This window comes from Molothrus ater, chromosome 5, assembly GCF_012460135.2.
Source record: "Molothrus ater isolate BHLD 08-10-18 breed brown headed cowbird chromosome 5, BPBGC_Mater_1.1, whole genome shotgun sequence".
Lineage (NCBI taxonomy): Eukaryota > Metazoa > Chordata > Aves > Passeriformes > Icteridae > Molothrus > Molothrus ater.
In genome coordinates this window covers 50,565,330-50,589,403 of record NC_050482.2, presented here as the reverse complement: position 1 = coordinate 50,589,403, position 24,074 = coordinate 50,565,330, and the positions used below count along the sequence as shown (strand labels likewise).

The 24,074-nt window shown below is 50.7% G+C and overlaps 3 protein-coding genes across 3 annotated transcripts; 1 reads left to right on the top strand and 2 right to left on the bottom strand.

Annotated features, from left to right (window-relative positions):
- Window positions 1-405: 405 nt before the first annotated feature.
- On the bottom strand, window positions 406-3,934 carry C5H22orf23 (chromosome 5 C22orf23 homolog). The gene is made up of 6 exons (XM_036400348.2): window positions 3,796-3,934; window positions 3,508-3,570; window positions 2,966-3,142; window positions 2,369-2,503; window positions 1,026-1,126; window positions 406-731 (listed from the first exon to the last, which is right to left on the bottom strand). The coding sequence occupies exons 1-6, from the start codon at window positions 3,884-3,886 to the stop codon at window positions 627-629; spliced, it is 672 nt and encodes a 223-aa protein (XP_036256241.1). The 5' UTR covers window positions 3,887-3,934; the 3' UTR covers window positions 406-626.
- Window positions 3,935-3,953: 19 nt separating this feature from the next.
- On the top strand, window positions 3,954-7,904 carry POLR2F (RNA polymerase II, I and III subunit F). The gene is made up of 5 exons (XM_036400349.2): window positions 3,954-4,058; window positions 4,195-4,264; window positions 4,410-4,540; window positions 6,056-6,127; window positions 7,717-7,904. The coding sequence occupies exons 1-5, from the start codon at window positions 4,039-4,041 to the stop codon at window positions 7,805-7,807; spliced, it is 384 nt and encodes a 127-aa protein (XP_036256242.1). The 5' UTR covers window positions 3,954-4,038; the 3' UTR covers window positions 7,808-7,904.
- Window positions 7,905-10,972: 3,068 nt separating this feature from the next.
- On the bottom strand, window positions 10,973-21,399 carry SOX10 (SRY-box transcription factor 10). Its single transcript, XM_036400394.1, has 4 exons — window positions 21,269-21,399; window positions 19,604-20,060; window positions 13,854-14,119; window positions 10,973-13,436 (listed from the first exon to the last, which is right to left on the bottom strand). The coding sequence occupies exons 2-4, from the start codon at window positions 20,011-20,013 to the stop codon at window positions 12,721-12,723; spliced, it is 1,392 nt and encodes a 463-aa protein (XP_036256287.1). The 5' UTR covers window positions 20,014-20,060; window positions 21,269-21,399; the 3' UTR covers window positions 10,973-12,720.
- Window positions 21,400-24,074: the final 2,675 nt, after the last annotated feature.

Below are 24,074 nucleotides of genomic sequence, written 5' to 3'. Positions count from 1 at the left end.
AAATCACAGCAAAGAGCAGCAGGCACTGGGGTGAAATCCCCTGTCCCTGCTTGGCACAGCTGTGTTCTGAGCCCCTGCCCACTGGGCTGCCACCAGAGGTTTGCTGATGCTGCAGGTCATAGTCACAGTGACCTGCCACAGTCACGTGCAGCAATGCCAAGGGCTTGTGATTGCACAAGGCTGTGCAGATGCATTTCCTCCAGAGGCATTCCTGGAGTTACAGGGCCAGGAGCCAGCAGGTTACAGGTGTGGTGGCAGTGTGTGTTACCATCATGCTGTCACGAGAAACTTCCATCTCTGGGTAGATGGGAAGGAATGACATTTCTATGGATGGATTGCTCTACTCTGAGGCACTGCAGAGGAAAAAGAAGGCTCTGCTTTGTCATGTTTTGGGAGCCGTTGCTCTGTGTTTTCATGTCTTTAATATTATTGAGCAAGAAGGGATCCAGTGTGTGGGAAGGATTTACAACTTCTGTCGCTGTGTATGTACAAATTGGTCCTGCCTTCTAGTTTCAGGCAACAGATGGTGCTGCCCCCTCTTTGGAAACAGACAGGGACCAGCGTCTGATGCCCAGAGTCTGGGAAGAATAGCTGGGAACAAATTGCACCTGTGTTTTGCCCTTGGCTTAGTCTTGGAGATTGGATTTGTTCCCAACAGGGAAGGCTTTTGTCATAATATTTCTCATTTCCTCACTTCTTTTCTTGTCAATGATCTCCATCTCATGCAATTTCTGCAAAGTAGAAAGAGGGAGAGCTGAGCAGGGAGAAAGCCAGCAGCTTTTTTTTTCTTCTCTTGCCAATCTCAAGAATAAAAACTCTGTTTCCCTGATTAAGTTACATGCAGAGATGGAAAGAAAGCTGGAAAACAGCTATCCACCATTCCCCAAATTCATGCCTGAGCTGTGCCATGAAAGGAAACAGCTCTTTGCCCCCTTCCCTGCTCAGATACTGGAAAAGACTCTGCTTTATGATCCCCGATACAAAGGATTCCCTCCATGCACTGTTCAGCCAAGGCCCTTGCATACCTGTGAGATTTCAGTGAGGATGATCCCTTGATACTTCTTACCCTGTCCTAGAGCTTCCATCTCTGTCAGGAATTCCCTCCTCTCTTGAATTTCATTCCTCACTGGTGGATAAGAGAAAAAACTGTGGACACAGCATCCAGCCAAAAGGCAAGAAACCATGTTTCTGTCTAGATCTGAACCCCCCCCCCCATTTCCTGGTTCTGCTTGAACAGCAGTCCCATCAAGGCAGGGTGATATCTGCTGTAACACTCACCTTGCACAACCTGTCATCACAATACCTCAGCAGTCCCTTACATAATGGGAAATGTTCCCTCTGCCCAACTTCTTACCACTCCCTGACTCCCAGGAACACTAGTTTTGTATTTTTCTTTATGTAGACAATTCTCTTTTGCTTGTGGGCAATTTAACCAGTCTGTGGATGGAGACAGAACCTGCTGGTGAGGTTCATTAGTTGATATGCATCACCCAGTGACTGCAACCATCCAAGACCAGGCATGGATCATCAGCTGCCGCTTTGCAGCACAAACCTGCAGCCAGCTGATCCAAATCCTGTCACAGATGTGTCAAGGACAACATTCAGCCTGTGACAAGTGTTGGAGGCTACCAAGCACGTGTAAACTCAGCTGCCCTGGCTCCCTGCAGCAGAGATTACCCCTTCTGTACACATGATTCTAGCAATGCCCATCTTTGTGCTGCCCTGGCTGGCAAAGGGCTGGCAGGGCTGTACACATACACTGAAGATTCAAGCACAGAGAGGTATTAGGCAGGGTTTTGCTATCCCAGTATACACTGCAGGCCAAAGTCTTTCATTGCTTCAAATTCTGCTCGATATTCAGGTTTTGCTAGTTTAACAGCTGTGATCCTGGAGTGGAACAGCCCAAACTGTGGTCAGGCTAACAAGCAACCTGGTCTGTGTTGAGTCATGCTTGCTGGGAAAAGGACCAGCAGTACCTGAGCCTGCTTCCCAGGTATCCCTGCACATCCCATGGCTATTCCCCTGCCAGCAGGGTGCATTTTGTGTGGGCAGCCCAGAGAGCCATCTGCCAGCAAACCTGAGCGGTATAAGCTCTGTGAGGATGGCTGGATCAGAGTGTCACAGCAGCGAGTCCTTTCTCTTGGAAACTGGCCTTTGTGGCTCCTCCTGTCATTGGTTTCAGGTTACTGGCAACACAGCCTGCCACCCCAGCCCCAGGAGGGAGCTGGCTTCCCAGGCTTCCTGCCTGCCACCCCAGCCCTAGGAGGGAGCTGGCTTCTCAGGCTTCCTGCCTGCCACCCCAGCCCTAGGAGGGAGCTGGCTTCCCAGGCTTTCTGGCTGCCTCCCTCCTGGGGACATGCAGACGTACACTCCTCAAACCGGTCAGGCTCAGCTATCTCCTCTTCTTTTTTCCGAACAAACACCTGCTCCACCTTGTCCTCCACCTCATCCTTCCCTAATGCTAAGATCTTCTGAAGTCTTCTCTTCTCCTTTTCCAAATCTCCTGTGAATGCCAAAGGAAAAAAACATTATTATGAGCATGTCTCCTCATGGAGGAGCCTGACCACACTGCTTCCCTGCTAAGTGTGCCAGAGGGAGTGTTTCATTAATGTCAGTCCATCCCTGGACTGTGTGCAAGCACCTTGTACACAGGTGTACAGAGCCCACCAAACCAACACCAGAGGTGTGGTTCACATTTATGTGCTAGAAAATGATGTAGTGCTCCATTCTTACTCAAGGACAGTGCAGGTCCCTATCACCTGCCACCCCCCAGAAGTCAGTGAGAACTTGCAGCAGATGTTCCCTCAGAGATCCATTTCTGAAGCGTCTTTGCAGACTGAGGGCGTGAGGACGTGGAGCAATTCAGATACACTGCCACTGCTGGGATTGAGGCAGGGGAGGGACAGAAGGGGAAGAGAGGCTCCAGGCATCACCGTGTATTTATTAGCAATGTTTGCTGACTTACTTGTGGGCTGTGGCTTGAATTTCTCTCGGGTGTAGGCATCTCCTGCCTGGCAGACCTTGGCAGGTCGGAGAAGCGGTCTAGCTGGAAGCCTGCCCGGCTGACAGGCTGCTGCGTGGGGAACAGGCACTGGCTGTTGGCTGGATGGGGGGAATCTCTGAAGGGGCAGGGCATCTCCGCCTGGGGGACGAACCAAAAATAACAGCAAATCAGGCAGCGGGGACTCTGAATGGATGGCTCCGGGCCATTGCCAGCAGATCTACCTGTTGATCTATAGCAGCATCACAAACGAAGACCCCAGTGCCCCAGATGTCTCACTCTGGTCATTGGGCACGGCAGACTGCGGTTCAAGTCACACCGCGTCGCCTTGTTTCCTAGCTTACCCGTGGGGACAGCTCACCCCGTTTGTCCCCATGTGTCAGCAGCTGCTGTGCTGCTGCTTTAAAGCACTCGCCCATCCGAGCAGGCTGTGGGCGAATGCCGAGATGCTAAAGCTCCTCCCCACAGCCCAGCAGCGGGCAGGAGAGCCAGGGGGCCTCACTCACGTGTCACATACGCCATCAGGTATCGCTTCTGGGAATGCGTCATCTGCAACTCCTCCATCATCCCTGAAAAACACAACATGCCGATTAAGAGGCATCCGAGCCGGGCTGGGGAGCCCGCCCTAGGGTCCCCTCCCCTCACAACCCCAGCCCGAAGGGGAAGATGCGGGTTTGGGAGACTCCAGCTGGGGCGGGACCGCGGTAGGACGCTCTGCCTCAGGGAGAGGCACGGTGCGCGGAACCCCGGCGCCGCGAGCAGCTGAGCCCGGCCCCGGCCCGCTCCGCCGTTACCTCTCACTAACTCCCGCGTGCCTGTGCTGTACCGGGCCGGCCTGCCCGCCGCCGAGACCCCGCCGCGGCCCGGGATCCCCGCCGCCTCCATCGCGACGGCGGCGACCGGGCGGGCCGGGGGCGCGGGCCGGGGGAAGCGGCGGCGGTCGCCACGGCAACGGCACAGGATCACTTCCGGTGGCGTCACGGCAACGGCCGGAAGTTGGTCCCGGAAGTGCGGGTCAGGAGGCACCGCCGGGCAACATGTCCGACAACGAGGACAAGTGAGAGAGAGAGAGAGAGAGAGAGAGAGAGAGGGGCGGCCGAGGGCAGGCAGGGAGGGAAGGCGGCGGCGTGTGGCGCCTCGGGGCGGGTGGGGGCGGCCCGGCCACAAGTGCGACGCGTGTGTCTCTCTCGCAGCTTTGACGGGGATGACTTCGATGATGTGGAGGAGGATGAGGGCCTGGAGGACCTGGAGAACGCGGAGGAGGTGGGTGCCCCGTGCGCCGCCCGCAGGGCCGCGCCGCAGCCTGGCCGGGCTGCTGCTGTGGCTGGGGAGGCCTCAGTGGCTCCCTCCGCACCTCAGGGCCTCCCTCGGTGGCGGCTGAGCAGCGGCGCGGGTCTGTTTCCACCAGGAGGGACAGGAGAACGTGGAGATTCTGCCCTCGGGAGAGCGGCAGCAGGCAAACCAGAAGCGCATCACGACCCCCTACATGACCAAGTACGAGCGAGCCAGAGTCCTGGGCACTCGTGCCCTGCAGATAGCGTGAGTATTGCCCACTGTGCCCCAGCATTGCTGCAGCTGTGCCTCCCTTTACACTGATTAGTGCTTCCCTCTTCCCTTAAAAACTCCCGGGTCTTCTGAATGCTTTGCATGACTGCTGAGCTTGTGTGTCGTCGTCGTCGTCGTCCCCCCCCCCCCCCCCCCCACCTCGGTCAACCTGAAGCTGACTCTATTGCACGTGAAGTCTGTGTGTCTCTCCTTGCCTGAAACTGTGCTACTTGTGCATAAAGAGGGAGCTTTTAGTAGCCACAATGACTTTTCCTAGATCACAGACAAAATTATTAGGAAATGGGACGAGACAGTTCTGGTTTCTGTCTTTCCTAAGAGAGCCAGCATGGACTTGGACGTTCATAACTGGTTTGTGAAAAGTAATGTTGGAGGGAGAGATGCTTCAAATCAGCTTCACTTGATACCAGAGGGCTGTAGGAATTGGGAGTGAAGAAACCAACCTGAAATTCATTCTAAATGCAGTTGCACTGTGGAAAGCTATAAGTTTTAACAAGTATTTGCAATAATAAGGCCTTATTTTTACTAGACAATTACATTTAGAACTTACTTTAAGTGCTGTCAAGGCTGGCTGCTCTTAATCCATTCACCTTTTTGGACTTGTTTTAATAATAAATATTAAAAAATATTGTGCTTTTTGAAAAACTACCTTCTGAGAGAGATTGTTAGACAGTGGCAAGGGTTTGAGTTTCATCTTGGTTAAATCCATTTTCATAATGAGGCTTCTCTTGTGCATCATTTAGAAGCTCACAGGCAGGCAAACTGTTCTTTGCACAGCCTGTGAAGATGTTTTGTGCATGTTCTTTCAGCTGATGAGAGACAAGAAAAATGGGGGTGATGAGATGGGCCCATGCCAGGCCTCTAATCCAAAACACTCTGGTTCTGCCTCACCTGCATCTTCTACTTCCAGTGCTGAACCCAGGCCAGCAGCAGCTCCCATGGCCTCACCCACACATAGTGTGAGCTTTCTGTGCCACCACTGTCCACTGGATGGGTGTAGTCACAGTCCTTGGCAAAATGCTGATTTTTTTTTTTCTGAGAGGTAAAATGCTCTGTAAATCCAGCCCCTCTCTTCCCCTGATCAAGGCCTGGAAGAATGAGCAAGTCAGAATGTAAGAGATGTGTTGGAGTTGTAGGAGGCCCGCTCATTTTACAGCAGTTGCACCCTTTTCATTGGATTAATGTAGAACCATTCTTTTCTGCATGTTGAAATACAGCAGAGGGCGACTAGGAGAGTGTGGATGTGACCAGTCCTTGAGCACCAGCTGGTTAGCAGAGCCCTAGGGATGGGACAAGAAGAACATGGAAGTAAAAGTTTGGTCTGTAACCATCTGGGGGAATTTTCATCTTGAAGTGCACAACAGAGCAAATCAGTTTTGCCAGGGTGGTGTCCCACCCTCCTACTTTATTGGCTGTTGTAGAGGTGACACAGGTAGGCAGGTGTTGAGCTCTCTGTGTTTTTGCTCAAGTGGCTGTTGATGTTTTTCCTAGGATGTGTGCCCCTGTGATGGTGGAGCTGGAAGGAGAGACAGACCCCTTGCTCATTGCCATGAAAGAACTCAAGTAAGTCACAGATTTTGTACTGATTTCTCTAAAGCCAGCAGTCCCCTCCTCATCCCAGCATTTAGCAGTTTGTTCTAAGACAGCCTTGTTTTCCCTCAATAACAGTGAGCACTGTAGTTGCCTTTTCCTTTTTTCACCTTAGAGTTTCTCCACAGTTGCTCTCTCCCTAAACTACCTGCTCCTGCAAAGGCTGATGATTTGGACTGCTCTGGACCTCTTCTACTTCACATTCCCAGTATTCTTTATTTCTATGATGGGATCCCAAGGTCCTCCTCTTTCAGAAATTGATTTAATTCCCCAAATAGAATTATTTCAAAGCAGGCATCTGAACACACCTGTGTTCAAATGAAGTGCTGGCAAAAATTAAAATAAGGGTCAGGCTGGTAAGAATGTTTGTTTCCTGCACCCTTGCATGCTTGGCTTCTTGTGCTTTCCCCTGCTTACAGAAAGGTAAATCCTTTCTGATAGCAGCAGAGGCAGCTTTTGGATGACCACTTGCAGGCCCACCTTTCCACAGCAGAGCTCCCTGCTGTCCCACAGTTTTCCTGCACAGTCCAGGTCACATGCAGATATCCTTCAAGCAGCTGGACTCTATTACTGATTAAGTCCCTGTCCTTGAACAAAATTGTCCCCCTGCTTCCCTGTTTCTCAGTGCACAGAAGCTGCTCTTGCAGATTTTTTATCTGTGACAGCTCCCTTTGCCATTGCTGAAAGCTCTTGAGGGTATATTCCTGTAAGATCTCCAGGCTCAGACTGAGTTGCTTCTGGTCACTGCCTGTGTGTGAGCTCTGGAAAGTAAGTCAGGGTGGTGTGTCCTGTTCTGTGCCAAAATTCAGTTGTAGTTCTTGGCATCGGGGAGTTACTTTACTACTGGAAAAACAACCTCCCTGAATGTAAAGAAGTTGTGTTACATTTCAAGTCTGATACAGTTAAACCTGATGCCCTGGCTAGATTCCAGACTGTCTGATTATGCTTTGCTGACTTCAGTCTACTTTCATGAAGTTAAATTGTATTCAGCATTTTCTTGCTCTCTAATGGGAAGCACTGTGAGCACGTGCTGTGCTGCACCCCAGCTGTAACAGCTTTTGGTACCTGAATAGTCACTGTTGCATGTATCCTTCTTTAAGATGTAACTGATGCTCTCAGGGTGCAAATTTCTCTGTAAATGCCAGTTTGTCCTGGAAGTTCTCAGAATTCTGCCACCTTTTTAATGTTGTGTGGGGAAAAACCTTCTGTCAAACAAAGAGTGGATTTGTTCTTCAAGTCCCTTGATTTATATTTTCCCCCTATATCAGGGTTAGGTGCTTGGTGTTGTCTCTTAGTGGGTTCAGACCGCCAGGCTCATTTCCTGCAGGAGCGTCAGAGGTCTGAGAGTTCTTTGGTGTTTGTAGTCTGAGGGTGCTGAGTGCTTTGCATCTACAAATGAGGGAAGGTTGTTGGGACTTTGCTACATAATATCAAATCACTGGTGCTGCCCTCGCTTAAATCTGATGAGCTTATTGAAGCCGCCAAGCCCCTCACTTCCATGGCCTACTGAAGTGATACAGTGCAGATTCTGACATTTCTGTTCATCTGTCTCTTCCCTTCAGAGCACGCAAGATCCCCATAATCATCCGTCGCTACCTTCCAGATGGGAGCTATGAAGACTGGGGTGTGGATGAGTTAATTATCACAGACTGATCAGATTCCAGCCATTGGTTTTGGTTTTGCATTTCCAGGGATGTTTCTAATTTTGGTTAGTGTTTGTGTAAATAAATTCTAGATCTCCCTATTTTAAGTTAAATGTATTTGGGGTTTTTTGCCCTCTGATTTTTCTCTTTCAGTCCTATGTGTCTGAGAGATTACTTTCTTAGCTGTTTCCACCAGTTTGGGTATTATTTTTTTCTCTGTGTGTCATGTACTGTATTAGTAAGATTAGGGAGCCAAGTGCAATGCTGTTTTTTCCGCTTTCTTGCACTGTTGAAGGCCTCATCTTTTAGCTAGGCCAAAGTCTGCAGTAACTCCCTCCTCTAGCACTGCTCCTCCCTCGTTACAGGACTGATACCCAATTAAACTCCTGCTGTACAGAAATGCTCTGGCAGGTACTTTGGGTTCTGAAAGACTCCAGCCTTCCACCACTGTCCCTTCTTAAAGCGGGAGTGCTGAGACACCTCCATTGCTTCCCCCTAGACAGTTGGGCCTTTGTGCCCTGAACAGGTTGCTGTGGAAACCCCCAATTTCCTCTTTGGCCAGTGCTGACTGTGGGGCTTCTCAGGAGTATCGTAGAGCAGCTCTCATCAAGCCACCTATTGTTTCCCTGCTCCCTTGCTGCTTATCAGAAGTGGGGATCCCCTTTCAGTGGCACTGCCCCAGCCGGAAGCGTGGCCGCCCCTCGCTGTCCCAGCAGCTCAGCAGGTGTGGGTTGTTGTTGCACTTGCTCCTGGTGCAGCTGTTCTCTGACACAGTGGAACTGAGGTCCTGGGGATGGACAAGCCATCTCAGGACTGGTGATTCTTACAGTGGCACAGCTGCAGCTAAATCCTAGAGTTCCTTTGATCTGTATTGTGGTGAAAGATCAGTCATCTGTCCCCTTCAGATACCTGCACTCTCACCTCTGATGTGCTGGGAGGTAATGTGCTCAAGAGTTGGGTGGATGCCTTACAATTTGCAAAGGCTTCCAGCCAGCTGTAGGTTTTCATCAGTTCACCTAGTTTTTGTTTCTTGATCTGTGTACTTCAAGGTTCTTTCTCTGCATGCAGAAGATCTGAGCTTGGGCAGAACACACCAAATCTTTCTCAATTATCTTACTAAAAAGAGCTCTCAGAGGTTTTGGCTTCTATTTTTAAAGAGAAGAAGGAGGAAGGCACACCTCACCTATGGTTTCTGCCTTATATTTTTTTTGTAGTCTGGTCCAGAAAGAATATTTCTGATTAGTTTGTGTTAAAGCTTGTGCTTATATATTAAGCAATCATTCTGCATGCTGTATGTGTGGTCAGTGCCTGCACGTGAGCATCCATGTCACAAAGAGAGTTTATACCCACCTGCCTGGGAACTTGGCTCATGTAACAGCCACGAATGTCATTCTCTTACTGCTCCCTGTAAAAGTCTATCCTTCCTCTCTTGGTGTGCACAGGAGGGGCTGGTTTTAGAGGCAATAATGCAAGAGCTGAATGGGTCCCTGGGTGAAATGATAGGTCAAAGGGGATGTGGAGATGTTTGCAGGTGCATGGAGGGGGTTGACTGTGAAGAACCCGAATGCTTCCTGGTCCAGGCCATCCTTCCCAAGAAAAGGTTAATTTGCAGCAGTGTGGCCTTCAGCCTTCTCCCCCCACCCTCCATGGAATCCTTTAATCACGTTGGTGCGGTGAAATTTCAGCCCTGAAATGGTGCCTTTGTGCAATCGTTTTGGCGTCTGCCATGGAGCGCGGGGTCGTTTTCTTGTCCTTTTTTTTATTTTTTTTAAATGGCTTCTTTGTTCCCTGCCGGACTCCCCTCCCCAGCCTTGCATCTGTATCAGATACGATTAAAGGGATAGAGAAGGATGCCAGGCCAGCTCCTGCTAGGCTGCAGGAGGAGTGGTTAACCCCTCTGTTACCAGTGGTATTCTCAGTACTTTACTTGCAACAACCCCCCTCTGTGAGAGGCAAATGGTTGAGGCAGAGCCCACTCACTTTCCTAATTTGCTTCTTGAAGAGCTGGAGTACTTATGTAAGATTAAGAACTTTCTTCTCCCACTCTTCTGTTCATCCAAGCTCTGTCACTTCTTTTTCCCACCCATGTGATCAGCTGTCATATCTCTAATTCCACCATGGCTTCCCTTCCTCCCTACCTGTGTTCCAGATTTGCTCAGCAGTGCCCTTCTGGGCTCTTCCCACAGCCTGTGATTTGGGGTATAGGTTTCCCCTCCTCTCCATGAATGGTCAGTCCTATTTTGCATGGAACTCTTTAGCTGGAATCACTATTATTAGATTAATTAGGCCATCCTGCTGTGGATGCTCTTGGCCCTATACAGAACTATAGTGCTGTGCTTTTTAAAAAGCTTTGACCATTCCACAGTTCCTAGATGTTCTGCTTACTCTACTCACCCATAAAGTGTTTAGTGAACAGGAGGAACTCACTGCACCTGCTCACAAGCACCAGCATTGAAGCCCTTTGGAATGAACTTGTAATTATTGGGAGTGTCTGTGGTAAATGGGCTCCTACCATTCTGCCTTGAGAGATGTTCTTAAGCAGAGTGATACCCACTACACTTTTTTCTTTCCAGACAAGTTCAGATACCCTCCCAGGACCTGACTATATACAGAATATCGTCTTCAACAAGTGAGGAAGTGTATACATGTGTTCTGGAATATACTCTGTGTATGAGTGTTTGTGTTTGGGTTCTTGCTTGTGGAAGGCAAGAGGGTGAGGCGTTGAGTTTTTACCGAGAAATTAATGGCTGCTTCCAAAATACACAAATTTGTGTATGTGGGGAAGGTTTTTTTTGAAGGTATGTCACCTGCTACCTGGTCATGAGGACCCAAGATGAGAAACCTCACACTTCTAGAGAGCATTAGCAGTCACACTAAGAAATTTTTGGGTGAGGCAGGTGCAAAATAGTACTCTTGATTGCATGTGCTCTATCTCAGATGAAGCAGTGTTAGTGCTTTTCTCATGGAAGAAATGGCTGCAGGTGAGGTGTACAGAAGGTGAGCCTCATCTCCATGAAGGAGTCTGGACAGCCAGTCAGAATTGCACCCGTGTCCTCTTCCTGAGAGGCAGAGGAAGGCTGTGCACAGGATCTGTGTGGTGACGTGTGTGACCCATAATACATGTACTGGGGGAAAAAAACAGACTTGCAGGGAAGAGGTCAAAGAAACCCAGACATGTGAAAATGAAACTTATAAGTTTATTATTCCATATGTTTAACGCAGAGTTAATGGTGCTAGGATGGCACAGAGACTGAGGAAAGGGAGGTAGGGGAGGAAGGTGCTACTTGCATAAATAAGGGGACAGGGCTGGAAGAGGTTACATGCGTACAGGGAGCAAACATTCTACATGATCTTTTCAGACACCACAAGGATAAGTCATCTGTAGCTAAGGGAGGCAGGAAGGGCATCTGACAGTCATATCAACAGAGGGATACAGCAGCACCCATCACAGTCCACATTTGGTTAAAGTCTCTTTCTAGACTAGCATATGCATTGGGAAGTCCCACAGCATGTCTCTGCAATCACCTGTCAGGAATCATCTTTTCCTGTGGCAGTTTTTGTGCCAGTTCACTCCCTGGCATGACAAACCACCACAGTCCTGGAGGTGACAAAGGAGAAGCAAGCAGACTGTCCTCAGATGTTGGGCTGAAAAAGAGGTTGATCTCTGAGACATGGTTGCTTCCAGTTTGAAACCCAAAGGCAAAGAAGATTACTTTGCACCTAAATAGGCTTCTTTCATCATCCAAGATTGGGTCTGTATCTACCTTGCTTAAAGCCACAGGAGTATCTTTCCATTCTCAGCATAGATGGGAGGGAGGTGTTGGCTGATTGGGAGACATGATGGACGAATGAGTTCAGCCTGGGTTTGGAGTGGGAGCTCAGAGAGTACTGGAATCAACTTGGGATGTTGGCAAGTGCATCATAGCTTTCTTGGTGCCTCTTCATTTCATGCAGGCACTGTCAAATGTGGAAGAGCAAGGGCCAGGTTTGCTCAGAGGTCGTTTGGAGTTCTGAAGAGATTAGAAGAGACTGGGAGGCCAGAAATGCCAGACATAAATGAATGATACAGAGTAATTTAAAAAAAGGAGGATTCACCCATAGCACCGTAATGATTCATTGGTCCTTCGCCACCTCTCCTCCACCTTCATAGATGAACACGCGCGTGCACACAGGCTGTGATATGAGTAATGCTAAGGCTGGCCACGCTGTTCCCAAATCCCATGTACTGTTCAGGCAAGCCTTCAAACCTCCATGCTGCGAAGAGTGTGGGATTAAATAGAGACAGGAGGGTGGGGAGAGGTGGGGAGAAAAGCTAGGGTGCAGCTGTGGAAATTGGCAGGGAAGCAAGCGTAGGTTGGTCTTCCAAGGGGTTCAAGATTCATGCATGTGTGAATCTTAGGCAGGACTGCTGCATGACGCTGATTGCAAGGAAGCCGGCCGTGCCATCCTCCTTGCTGCTCCTCCTGGGACATGTCCACCGAGGCTGAGCGGCCACCCAACACCTGCAGCAGGTGACAAAATGTTGGCCATTGTGGCCTGTTGGAAACACTTGCAAACTCCCTGGAGCAGTGTGGGAGGAGAAGGAAAGGACAGTCTCTCTCATCATACAGTCCAGGGTGTGCACAACAAAACCCACCACAGACCAGTCACTCCATGTCTAGAATCCTCCTCATCTAGAAGGCCAAAAAGGCATTGCAAGCCAGTCATGTGGCCTGTGTGAAATTGGTAAAGGGCAAAAGGATGACAAACCTTCCTCTAGGTGGGTGTGCCAGCGAGAGCTGGGATCAAGAAAGGCACTTCTGTATGCTTGGTGGGTTCTGGTGGCTGGATGGCACTGAGTGACCTTGGAGTTCGGAGGCTCTTCTGCCTGTGCTGATTCTTCGGAGCCTTTCCGTCGCTGCTTCGGTCACTGTTCCCCATTCCCTATGGTCTGGAGAGAGTTGTGTACACGGGCTGTTCCCAATGTGTGGGGCTATGGGACTGTGGCACGGAGGGTGCAGGGTCAGAGATGGCAGTGTAAAGGGGACGTTGAGAAGGTCCCATATAGGAGAAGGCAGAGTAAAGGCCAGAGGCTTGGGTGGAATGGCTGTAGTAGGGTCCCGAGGGCTGGTGGTCCGGGTAGTCAAACTGCGGCCTGGAGATGGAGGGGAAGGCCGAGCCGTAGTGGGGCAGACTCAGGGACGTGTAAGCAATCTGGGAAGTGGAGGGCTGGTCAGTGTAATGGCCTCCAGGGGTGGACCCCTCCGTTTTCACCTGGGCCTTTGAGTCCACCACCGATGAGGTGGCAGTGGACAAGGAGACTCCGTGCTGCTTGGAGATCCAGGCAGAGTGTCCGCTGGCCGCAGCCAGGGCACTCCCAAGGCCATAGCCAGCAGCAGCCGCTGCCGCATAGCCCCCGACGTGGCCTGGGTGGCCGGCGTGTCCGTTGGGCGGCAGGTACTGATCGAATTCATTGACATCAAAGGTCTCCATGTTGGACATCACCTCATGGCTGATCTCCCCAATGTCCACATTTCCAAAGTCAATGTGTGGCTTTCCCCCTTCCCCCAGGGAACGCCCTTCTCGTTTGGAATCGGCTTTGCCTGCCTGCATCTCGGTCTTAGGGGTGGTAGGAGGTGTGGGGGGCCCATGGCTCTGACCTGCAATGTGAAGGATATTTTGAAAAGGAAGAAGAGAGAAGAGGTGAGTTACAGCTTTATGACTTGCTCTATACACAATCCATCTCTGTTCTTCCCAGTATGCCAGCAGCTGTCTAGCTGGAGGCTTTGGTGGAGGTAGAAAGAAATAGACAAAACCAAATCTCTTTATATCATTTTGTGGAAAAAAGGGAGGATGCAACGATACCTTGCCTGACCAGAGAAATGCAAGTGCCTCTGAAACTCAGGCATGTCCCTGCTGGGAAACTCAGGCATGTGTACTGCTGACACCAGCAGTCTGCTGGGTCGTGAGTAAGGTGTGAGCCCCATCACTAAAGCTTTCACCACGATGACTTGTCTTTTTTGAGCCTCTGGCTTGGCTGTAGTCTGTCAAGAGATTCACTGAGACCCAAAACTCACCTGAGGAGTGTTCCGGATGACCGTCGGACATGGGTGACCCTTCGCCGGGATGCCTGTGATCCAGGTGGGCATTCTTGTAGTGGGCCTGGATAGCAGCAGCCCCACCAGCCTCCCCTTCTACCTGTCCTTCACCCTCGCCCTGTGTGGCCTTGCCATTTTTCCGCCGGCGGGGCTGGTACTTGTAATCAGGATGGTCCTTCTTGTGCTGCATCCTCAGCCGCTCCGCCTCTTCGATAAAGGGCCGCTTGTCGCTTTCATTCAGTAACCTGCAGAGACCAAGGTGGGAAAGAAGAGAAGAGGGAAAGAGTGGGGTAGGTCCATCAGAAAAAAACACCTATGCTCAATATTGTGGGACAGGGTGTGTAAATCCAAATGCCAGGATGTTGCCCCATGGAGGGTACTCCCCAAAACAACAGGAAGAACTTGGATTGTTTCCATGGAGACAGCAATGCTTTTCTTCTTCTCCTTAGACATTAAGCCCTGCCACTGGTTGGTGCTGGTGCTGGGTCCCCCTTCCCCACTTGTGTGATGCTTCTCACCTCAGTAAATTCAATTTACCCTCTCTTCCATTGCCAAAGGGCGAAGTGCAGCCTTTTGTAGCTGTGTTAAATAAGGGTTGATGAGCTGCTTTTAAAAACTTCGGGCAAATTAAGGCCAGTTGCAATTGTCCTTTGGACAAAGGTGTTGTACTGCCTGTAGTGCTGCCTGCCCCATGTCTCTTGCTCTTCCCCAGACTGTATTTATTAACCTCCCCCCTTCTATAGGCTTTGATCCTAGCTTGAGGCTGTATGGAGCACCAATAGGAGCTATTGATATTGGCTCCACAGGAACCATGTAAAGCAACCTTTAGTCATTTTGCAATATTCTAAAAGGGAATTTGGAAGTTCGGAAAGGGCTAGAAACCTTAGCAGAAAGAAAATTTGGAAGGGCTAGAAACTGTATTCTACTATTCCTGGAGCTCCTGCTCACCTCAGACATGGATAATGCAAAAGTCTGAAGCACAAAGGACCAGCCTTCCTTGAACTTGGCCAAGCAGTTGAAAAAATTTAGCTGCTATTTTGCTAGCTTTGTAGAAGTAGATGAGCCGTGGTTTCTGGATGAAAGGCACTGCAGAAATGTAAGCTCCTTGTTTGTATTCCTGCCAGATCATGGGCTGCTCTAGTTAAGGCTCTCTGAGGAAATGGTGAAATGCACAGGCAGGATGCCTCAGAGCACTTGAAGATAAGATCAAACTCATTGCTCAAGCCTTTTGCAGCATTTCAGCTGGAAGCACTTCAATTTCATATTATGATTTTCCTCCTCATATTCTTGTGACTCGAGGTCATCCTGCCTTCAATCAAAACCCAGTACTGTCAGAAGGGACCAGTCTTCTCATGACTGGGAACTCAAAACAGCCATTACGAATGGCAGGGCTTAGAAACAGCCAAAAAAAAATTATGTTACATCCCCACCTTTTTCTCCTCAGCAAAAGAACTACATGGGCATGGGACTGTGCCAGCACCTTAGCACCCCCGAAGCCCTTAGCACTGAAATGTGACCAATTCTGTTTAGCTGTACGCTCTGGGGAAGATATAAAGGCTTGAACTGACCTGAAAAACTGAAAGATGAAGTGGAGGTATGGCTCAAGGAGTACACAGGTAAATCTGGTGGGCAATCAGATTGGTCACCAGCAAGTAATGGGTTGGTCCCTAAACACCCTTTTCCTCCCCTGCTCCTTGTGCATTGCCTCAGCTGGTAGATGGAAGGTGTGTGGCATGTTGCTGACCTGGGTTCACTCCAGTCAGCCTGAGCAGGTTGTGGCCACACACCACATTCCTCCACTGCCTTAATCCTGGAGATTAAAGCAACTGAGCCACCATGAATCCAGCACCAGCTTTCCTGTCTCCCTCCTGACACTGTATACTATGCTCACAAGTCCCAGAGGGTTCTAATCCCTCAGCCTGTGCTGCTCCAGACAGCCCTCTAAGGGTCAGCCCTTGTAGGCCTTGTGGACTGGGAGCTACTTTGCCTTGGCAAAATCTTCATCCTTATGGAGCATGGGATATGGAGAATAGAGACAGAACCTGCAAAGCTCAGCCTTAGAGATCTGCCTTGTGGATGCTGTGAAACAGAGACATTGGAGGCTACACGGGTGTCAGACCCCTGCCCTCTGAGCTATGCTGAAGTGCCTCACCTCCTCTCCTCTTGACAGCAGCTCGTGGGTAGTGCCACCAACAGGACAGAGGCAAGTCCACTCCCCACATCTTCTCTTCTCTCCAAGGCTGCCTGCTCCCTCCTCCCTCCCACTGGGATCAGAATTCAAATCAGCTTTAGCAAAGTGAAACTGGTGCGAGCAGGCAAAGGCCAGGAGATTTGGGGGGATTTGGATTTCACTTGCTTCCTGCCCTCCCCCTCCTGCCCCCCACGCTCTCCAGGCCATAATGCAAAGGAGTCTCGCACGGGCAGAGAAGTTATGGATCACAGAGCAAAGCCCTTCATGGGGCTTATCCAAGCCTGACACCAAATGCTCACCCCTGAGCCAAGGGGAGAGCGGCAAGCACCCAGCACCGCGCTTTGGGAGGAGAAAGGAGGGCTAAAACCTTCCTGCTCACCTCTCAGAGCCTCTACTTCTGCCACCTGGCATGGCACAGCTCCGTGTGCCATGCACCTGGCTCAGCAGCCAGAGGCCTGACCCTGGCTGGGGCTCAGCTGCCAATGGGTCAGTGCGGTGATGGGCTTGGGCACTGGGGCTGATGCAAGGCGAGAGCTGGCTGGGAGCAGAAGGCAGCCCTCCTACAAGTCCATGGCCCTAGATTTTGTGGGCATGAACCAATTGCCTGGGTGTTGCCACCCTCATGCAAAGATCCGTCCATCGGGGCCCTTTGCTCCTCCCTACCAAGCCTTCCTCCCCTTCTTCCCGTGCCTCCCTTGTTTTCAGCCCTGGAGGTGGTGCTGGCATTTTGGCTGGGAGTCATGCTGACATTTTCAGCAGCCAGCCTCCATTTGAGAGCTGCTCCGTGTCCCACCCTGGGAAAGGAAAGCATTCAAGGACAGATTTCATGACTGTCAAGCACAAAAAGTCTCCCTTCTTTTTTAGTATGTCCCATTTGTTGTCTACACCCATCACACACCCTAATGGGTACAGACTGGGGAAGGTGGATGGGGCCGTAAGCCCCATGGCACCGTGTTTGGGGTCAGGCAGGTAAAGTGGCCATCAGGGCATATCCTGCAGCCCCTTCCAATGAGGACTGGTGCCTGTGGAGGACATGGCGATGCAAATTCTGGGCTTAAAAATAAATCCTGCGCTGTTGCATCCTATTTTGCAGGTGCCTCTCAAGATTTCCATCCTCTTCCATCCCCACCCGGTGCCAATTGCTGGAGATGTGCTTGGTTTAATGGTGGTCTGCAGGGAGTCCCTGTGGTCACCAGCCTTTGCCTCTAACCCACCTTTTATCTGTAGAAGCTCAGAACAGCCAACATTTTCCCAAGTGACAAGCCATAGCAGTAGGGTTTTGGTGGCTGCCTTTGCAAGGACATTCATCAAAAGTTTGAGGCTAAGCTGTCCAGAAAAAATCCTGTCTGCTTGCAGCTGTAACCATGTGTAGGAGCTATACCTGGGGGACAGTGTAGATAAGGCAGTGGGAACCTCAGCAGAGCAAGCCCAGCCATACCGTGGCTGGGAGGCAAGGCTCTGGGCTACTATCCTGGTAACATTTGGGCCACCTCCCCTGGAGTTTTGTGGTTGATATTTCCCCACAGCCTCACAGAAATATACACACATATGGCCAGATACTGACTGTACCCATAACCCAGCTTGCTGCGTTGTGTGATCTCCATAGGGGCTGGCACAGCTCGGAGATCCTCAGCACGCATGAGGAGAGGAGACATTCAAGAGAAGCACCCAGGTGGCAAACTCAGCAGCTTATAACAACCCCAGGCCTGACCCCGCAAGCTTCTCATCTGAGCAATGCTTCCTGGCTGTATTGTGCCCTAAGAAACACACGGGGACCTTGACCATTGTCTGGCAGCAGTGTCCTGCTGCTCTGAGTCCCGTGTGGCCAGCAGCGGGAGCCATGTCCTGGGAGCAGGGAGGCATTTGGGTACATGACTGTGGCTGTGGGCTGGGGGCTCCGTCTCCCTGCACTCTTAATGCAATTCCTGTGGAGGTTTCACTGCTCTGCTATATTTTCAAGGAAAATACAGTGCCTGGAGGGAGACACCATTGCTCTAAAATCTGGCAAAATTTTGCAGTAAAGGAATGATGTCTTGAAATCAACATTTAGGGAACAAAAAGGATAGGTCCCCCCACACACCCCCTTTTCAACACAGCTTCACAATCCAGAGGCTGGCAGCAGAGTCCCAGGTGAAAGCAAGTGCTGTGGTAAAGGGAAAGCAGAGGAGATCCAAGCAGGAAAGAAGATCAGAGGAGACATTCACAATCAATGCTGTGCCTTTGACTTCCCAAGGAAATCCCTTTGCTGGGGTTACATTAGACACTCAGGAGTAAGGTAAACAGGCTGACATAGCAGAGGGAGAATCTAATGCCCATGGGGTTGGTTCCTTGAGAGCTAGGCTGTTTGAAGCTAGGAATGAATAGCTGCTACAGAGAGTGTGTTTTGAAGCTTCTGCTTCAAAAAATGTGTCTTGGCTCACCCAAAAGGGAGGGCTTTTTCTATGAAATGATGTCAGGGTGTGAGAATGAGAGGGCTGTTTGCATGAGCCTTGGTTTGCCTTGATTGGCATGAGGCAGGGGACTGTGCTGGGGACTTGTGGCAGAAAGTAACAGGTTACTCTCTGGGGTTATCAGCAGAGAGCGTCCGACGGGAAGGATGCGGCACAGCCAGCCTGACACGTTTGGCTTTGGCACAATGGCTCTCTGCACACTCCTGGGCTGGCTGCAGTCGATGAGAGCAGCCTATGGACCTGCTGGAGGAAGGAGGGGAGGCTACCCAAAGGACCCAGGATCTGCACAAAGTGAAAATAGCTGCACAAACTGCAGTGCCGAAGGACAAGTGTATGTGTGCTAGTGAGAAGGGAGGGCATCTCTCTGTTTGCAAAGGAAGATGGGGTTTGTTTGAGCCAGCATATTCCAAGAGAGCCTGCTAAGGCTGGAACTCTTGCAGGTCTCTTCCTCTCTGCTAAGCCTCAACCCCTATTTCTACCTGTGTCTCTCCTTGTCCATCTCACTGCGTCTGCATGGCCTGCCAAAAGTGGGACCATCCTAGGAAGGATGGGTGTCAGGCTCTGACTGCCTGTCTCCTTTCCCCTGACATTCTTCCTCAGCTGTAAATCCCTCTGCTTTGTGGCACTGCCCGGAGAAGAAACCCTGTTGGTGCTGGGATCTGAGTTCAGACAGGCTTGAGGCAGCCACCTGTGACTTAGCTCTTAAAAGACTTGAGCTCAGCCAGTTTACTGCTACTGCACAACTGAGCCCTACAGGGAGAGTGAGCCAAGAAAACAAGATCTCCCTAGGCAGTCAGGCAGGGAGGACCAGATGAGAGTGTCCTCATCAGGAACAATAGGGAAACTTAGTTGGAAACAAATGGAAAGGGCTGCTGCTCAGGACAGAAGTGAGCTCTGCTGAGAAAACTTTCACTACATCCAACCACCTCTCTTGCTCCAGTCAACAACTGCGCATCCTGTGAGGGGGCTCACTGTACAGAAGTCCCCTCAAGGGACACCCCTTCCATCCTTCCACATGACCACACAGTCCTCTAGAGGACACCTGCAGACCTCAGCCCTCCCACCCCACATTCACCGCTCTCCCTTACCTCCAGAGCTTCCCCAAGGTCTTACTGAGCTCGGCATTGTGCAGGTGCGGGTACTGGTCAGCCAGTTTCCTCCGGGCAGCCTGTGCCCACACCATGAAGGCATTCATGGGCCTCTTGACGTGGGGTTTGCTCTTGTTACTTCCATTGACCCGGACGGGCATGGGAACCAGGGTCCAGTCGTAGCCGCTCAGCACCTGGCTGACTGCCTCGCGGATGCACACTGGGAACTTGTCATCGTCCGCCTCCGAGTCCTGCTGCTCCTTCTTCACCTTCCCCATCTCCCCATTCCCAGAGCCAGTGAGGTGCGGGGAGTTGTCTGCTGCCATGGAGGGTCCTGGGGAGAGGCAGTGGTGGTCTTCAGAGCCCACTGGGCTCATCTCCACCTCTGAAAGGTCTTGGTCGTCAGCCATCCTTGCTCTCAAGCTTTCCCTCTTCCTTCTTGCTGTCCTTCTTCTCACTGGGGAGGGAAGGGAGGAAGACAAAAACAAAGGAAAGAAAGGAAAAAAAGGGGAAAAGAGAGAAAATGAGAAGCAACCACCAAATCTGAAAGGGACTCCAAGGTCTCTGAAGAACTGACCACGAGACAGGGGCTGCTCAATTAAAGCGCAAGCAACGCAATTGCCGTGCACACCGCAGAACCCGTGATCAGTGGGGGTGGGGATGGGTCAGGGCCCCTGATTAATTGGGATATTGCTCCCTATCTCTGCAATCGTGTGGAGCTGACATGTGGGGAAGGGCCTGCAGCAAGAGGGATAATGAAAGTTGGGGATCTGAAAGGGGAGAGACATGCACCATTCTGCCTCAGCACAGCATCCCACAGAGGAGGGGAATGTGGAGGAGAGTCACCAAACTTGGGGGGGGAAGTGCCCCTTTATTTCAAAGACATGCAGTGAAATGTCTGGAGGGAGGCATGGGAGGGGAAGCACCAGCAGTCTGGCTTATAGACTGGTAGGGACTGATACCCCAGGTGCCAGGGAACCTGAGCGGGTGGCACCACCATGCAGAGAACCAGCCCAGGCCCGGGATCCACACCCAGATCCCAGCTGTGAGAAAGTGCTTCTGCTGGGACATCTCATCCCTCACTCTCCTCTCACAGCTGATAAACCAAAGGCTTAAAATACATCTATGCTTCGTCCACACACACCCTCCAGTATACGTGTGTGTGTGCATATGCATACTCACAGTCATGTATCTGTATCTATATCTCTATCTGTATCTATATCTATATCTATCCAGACAAAAACACAACCAAGTTTAACTTTGAGACAAGTCATAGCTTTGGGTTGCCTGTCCCACACACTCTGCCTTTCTCCTTCCGTCTGCAGTCACCTCTAAAAGTCCCTGCTGCTGTGCAGCAGTTCCCCCCTAAGAGAAAAAAAAACCACTCTAAAAATAAAGGCCTCTCTATCCTCCCCATCTAGAAATTAAAAAAAAAAAAAAAAGAAGAATAAAGAAATTTTAAAAAAAAGTGATGGAAAAGCGTGCCGCTGGCTTAACTGGAAAAAAAAAAAAGCCAGTGCATAGCAAGAGCTGCTGTCCCTCTAGTTTCAGAGGGCAACACAGACTCTTGTGTGGAAAAATGAAGAAAGTAAGAGAAAGTAGAGGGGGGAAAAGCGCGAACAAAAACGTGCGCGTGTGCAAGCAAGCTCAGGTAGGAAAACTTACATTGCTGGCCGGTGTGCCGGGCAAATCCTGCAGGGCTGTGATCCCAATAGCCCCCCTGCTCTCTCTCTAGCCCCAGCGGTGTCGGGGCGCGCGGCACAGGGAGGCTCTCAAGCGAGTGCCATTCCTGGAGGGAGGCTTGGTTTTTACTAATACCCCGGCTGCATGTCTCTAGCTGGCTTTGCTGCTTAGCACCGGGGGAGGGAAGGGCGGAAGGTGGAGCCAAGCACTCCTCAGAGCCAGAGTACAGTCGGCCAGGGACGGCGGGGAGGGGACACAGGCAGCCCCCCACCCCACCTCAGCCACCAGTACGTTCCCTGTTTTCCATGGTGCCAGCTTCTTCATGGGAATTATTGGCATTGCTGCTCTCAGTGGCATGGCCAGCCCAGAGATGGTGCTGGAGGATTCAACCCTGGCAGGTTGGGGCGGTGGGATGCTGGAAGGGCTGTGCGTGGTTTGGGGAGAAGGGTGTGCATCCTCAGGATGGGGGTCCCTCTCCTTCTCCCTGATATCATGGTTACTCCTGAAGGATCTAGCACTCCCCATGTGCTAAATGAGTCCCTAGTCCTCATCACACAGTCACATGAGGATTCTTCTATGCTGAAACAAGTTGTCCTGGGACCCTGGGGTCAAGGCACTGTGAAAAGGGCATTATTCAGACCTGTATCTGCAAGGTAGGGAAGGGGATGCAGGGGATCAGAGGTGTTCTGAGAGTGGAGAACATCAGGTCCAGGGAAAATGCCATGCTGCTGGATAGTAGATACCAGCTTGAGCTTTCTTAAAATTTTTGTACTCTAGGGGTGGGCTCTGTGGGATCTTGCCAAGATAAGCAGGCTCTGCTTCCTCCAGCAAGCTGAGCTGCTCCTATAGGCAAATGTGGTCTCACAAGGAAAGTGGGGTTTCCTAATGAGAAGGACTCTCACACTCACCCTCATTCTTGCTGCTTGTGCACTGGGACACGTAATAGATCTCAGCTCTCAATGGTTTAGAATGTTCTCCCTCACATCTTCTGTTTTCCGGCTCACTTTCCTTCCCACATGCCTCTGGTAGTTGGTTTCTTCAATTTCTTTTGTTACCAGGGCTCATATAGACCAACACCAACTCTGTAACCATGAGAAGTCACCCACAAAATTTCTGATGATCTCCTATGGTAGCAATGAGATAAACGAGCTCCTGCCCCAGCTCCCTGCTGCAGATCCAACCTAAAGACATTTCACTGCTAAGTCAGAAAATACAAAGAGATTAATGCCTTTGACCCAGGAAAACAGCCTGGAGGGATTTCAAAAACATTTTCAACTCCTATAACAGATATTCACTCTCCAGAAACTTTGTGTTAGAGAGACCCAGAAAACCACTGGCTGGCACCACATGGACTGTGAGGTGCCACAGGAAACCCCTGCAAACTGGCTGACAGCTTAGGGCTGTTTCCCTGCATGCCTGGTGTTGCCTGGAGTAAATAAAGCTCTGAAACCATAGGGGGCTGCAGGGAAAACCTCACTAAATCCCAGTGAGAAGCCTTTACTGCACAGAGCTGGGAGGGGGAAATGACTACATGCCATTGGGATCAAGCAGGCATCTCTGCTTAAACAGGCTGCTTGCACCCCACAGAAAAAAAAAACTGTCAAGGGATCATCTCATACCTTTCCTCTCTTCAGTATTACCTACTCTGGAAAAGAAGATGGATTCAAATACTTTTCTTCACATGATGCCTTTTTCCCTTTGGAAGAGAGGAATCTGAGTGTCTTTTTGATGACAAGAAAACCCAATGGAGAGTCTCACAAAGTAGCATCAAGGCCCTGCTTTCTTGGCCAAAATAGCAGCTCAAGTCTTGCCATTTGGGATGAGTTCTCTCACCAACAGCCACCCCAGTTGTGGCTGGCACAAGAAGAGGACTCACAGCACAGACAGGCAATTTGGCAGCTCACCCTCTGTCTGGCATGCAGATGACCAGCAAAAACAAGTGAGGCAAGGTCAGTTCGTGCACAGTTTTCTGTGGCCCACTGGATCCAGAGTCAGTGGTACTGCGGAGCTCATGGCACCTTCCCCAGCCACTAAGGGTCATCCTTAATCTACAGGGGCCCTGCATAGGAGTGTGGGAGAACTGGAACTGGAAGTTTGGTCTCCTGCCCCTCAAGAAGGCAGCCTCTGCTGAGAAACACTGCCCTGCTTGTTTCCCTGGCTGCAGCCAACCTCCAACCTGGAGCAGGGAGGGAGAATGACACAGAAAATAGCCAGAAAATGGTGTTTATTTGCTCTCCCTTCAGGTAGCTAGTTCCTGTGGATTCCATGGGAAAAAGGGGGTGTGAGTGAGATTTCTTGTTTTCCTCTGGAGTGGGGATACTGGGTGCAGAGCTTCACATGGTATGAAACAAGAGGCCGGGGATCCTCTAGTGCTTTTCTGGAGAGGATCCCCAGTCAGGAGACAAAAACAAGAGCCCCACAAGGCACTGAGTGAAGTTTACAACCTGCTCAGCTCACACCCCGAGTGCAACAGGTAAATTCTGCAGGGAGAACAGCTCCCAGCTGGGCAAGAAAGGAATCAGACCCAGAAGGGATTCCGGTAACCTCCAGGGCACTGGACCAGTGTTTTTCCCACTGCTCACCATCCCTGTCAGAGCCTGCTGCCACCAGCCAGCTCAGCCAGGAGCCAAGTCCAATTTGTGCCTTGCTGCAGAGCTATAGGTGGCTCAGCTGCAGAGAGGGATGTCCTCAAAGGAATGTGTACCAGCCACACAGTCTCTGCTATCTCAGCATCTCCTCGTATTTAAATGTTGAGGAAGGGGCTTTTGCCCTTCAATCAGCTTTTCTC

Excerpts from the sequence above, each read along its gene's own strand:
- C5H22orf23 (XM_036400348.2), bottom strand. The coding sequence starts at position 3,886 with ATGGAGGCGGCGGGGATCCCGGGCCGCGGCGGGGTCTCGGCGGCGGGC. Across the intron at positions 3,143-3,507 it reads CCTGATGGCGTATGTGACAC|GCGGAGATGCCCTGCCCCTT; the intron begins GTGAGTGAGGCC and ends TTCGTCCCCCAG. Across the intron at positions 2,504-2,965 it reads ATTCAAGCCACAGCCCACAA|GAGATTTGGAAAAGGAGAAG; the intron begins GTAAGTCAGCAA and ends TGGCATTCACAG.
- POLR2F (XM_036400349.2), top strand. The coding sequence starts at position 4,039 with ATGTCCGACAACGAGGACAA. Across the intron at positions 4,059-4,194 it reads ATGTCCGACAACGAGGACAA|CTTTGACGGGGATGACTTCG; the intron begins GTGAGAGAGAGA and ends TCTCTCTCGCAG. Across the intron at positions 4,265-4,409 it reads ACCTGGAGAACGCGGAGGAG|GAGGGACAGGAGAACGTGGA; the intron begins GTGGGTGCCCCG and ends TGTTTCCACCAG.
- SOX10 (XM_036400394.1), bottom strand. The coding sequence starts at position 20,013 with ATGGCTGACGACCAAGACCTTTCAGAGGTGGAGATGAGCCCAGTGGGC. Across the intron at positions 14,120-19,603 it reads ACCTTGGGGAAGCTCTGGAG|GTTACTGAATGAAAGCGACA; the intron begins GTAAGGGAGAGC and ends TGGTCTCTGCAG. Across the intron at positions 13,437-13,853 it reads TCATCCGGAACACTCCTCAG|GTCAGAGCCATGGGCCCCCC; the intron begins GTGAGTTTTGGG and ends TTCACATTGCAG.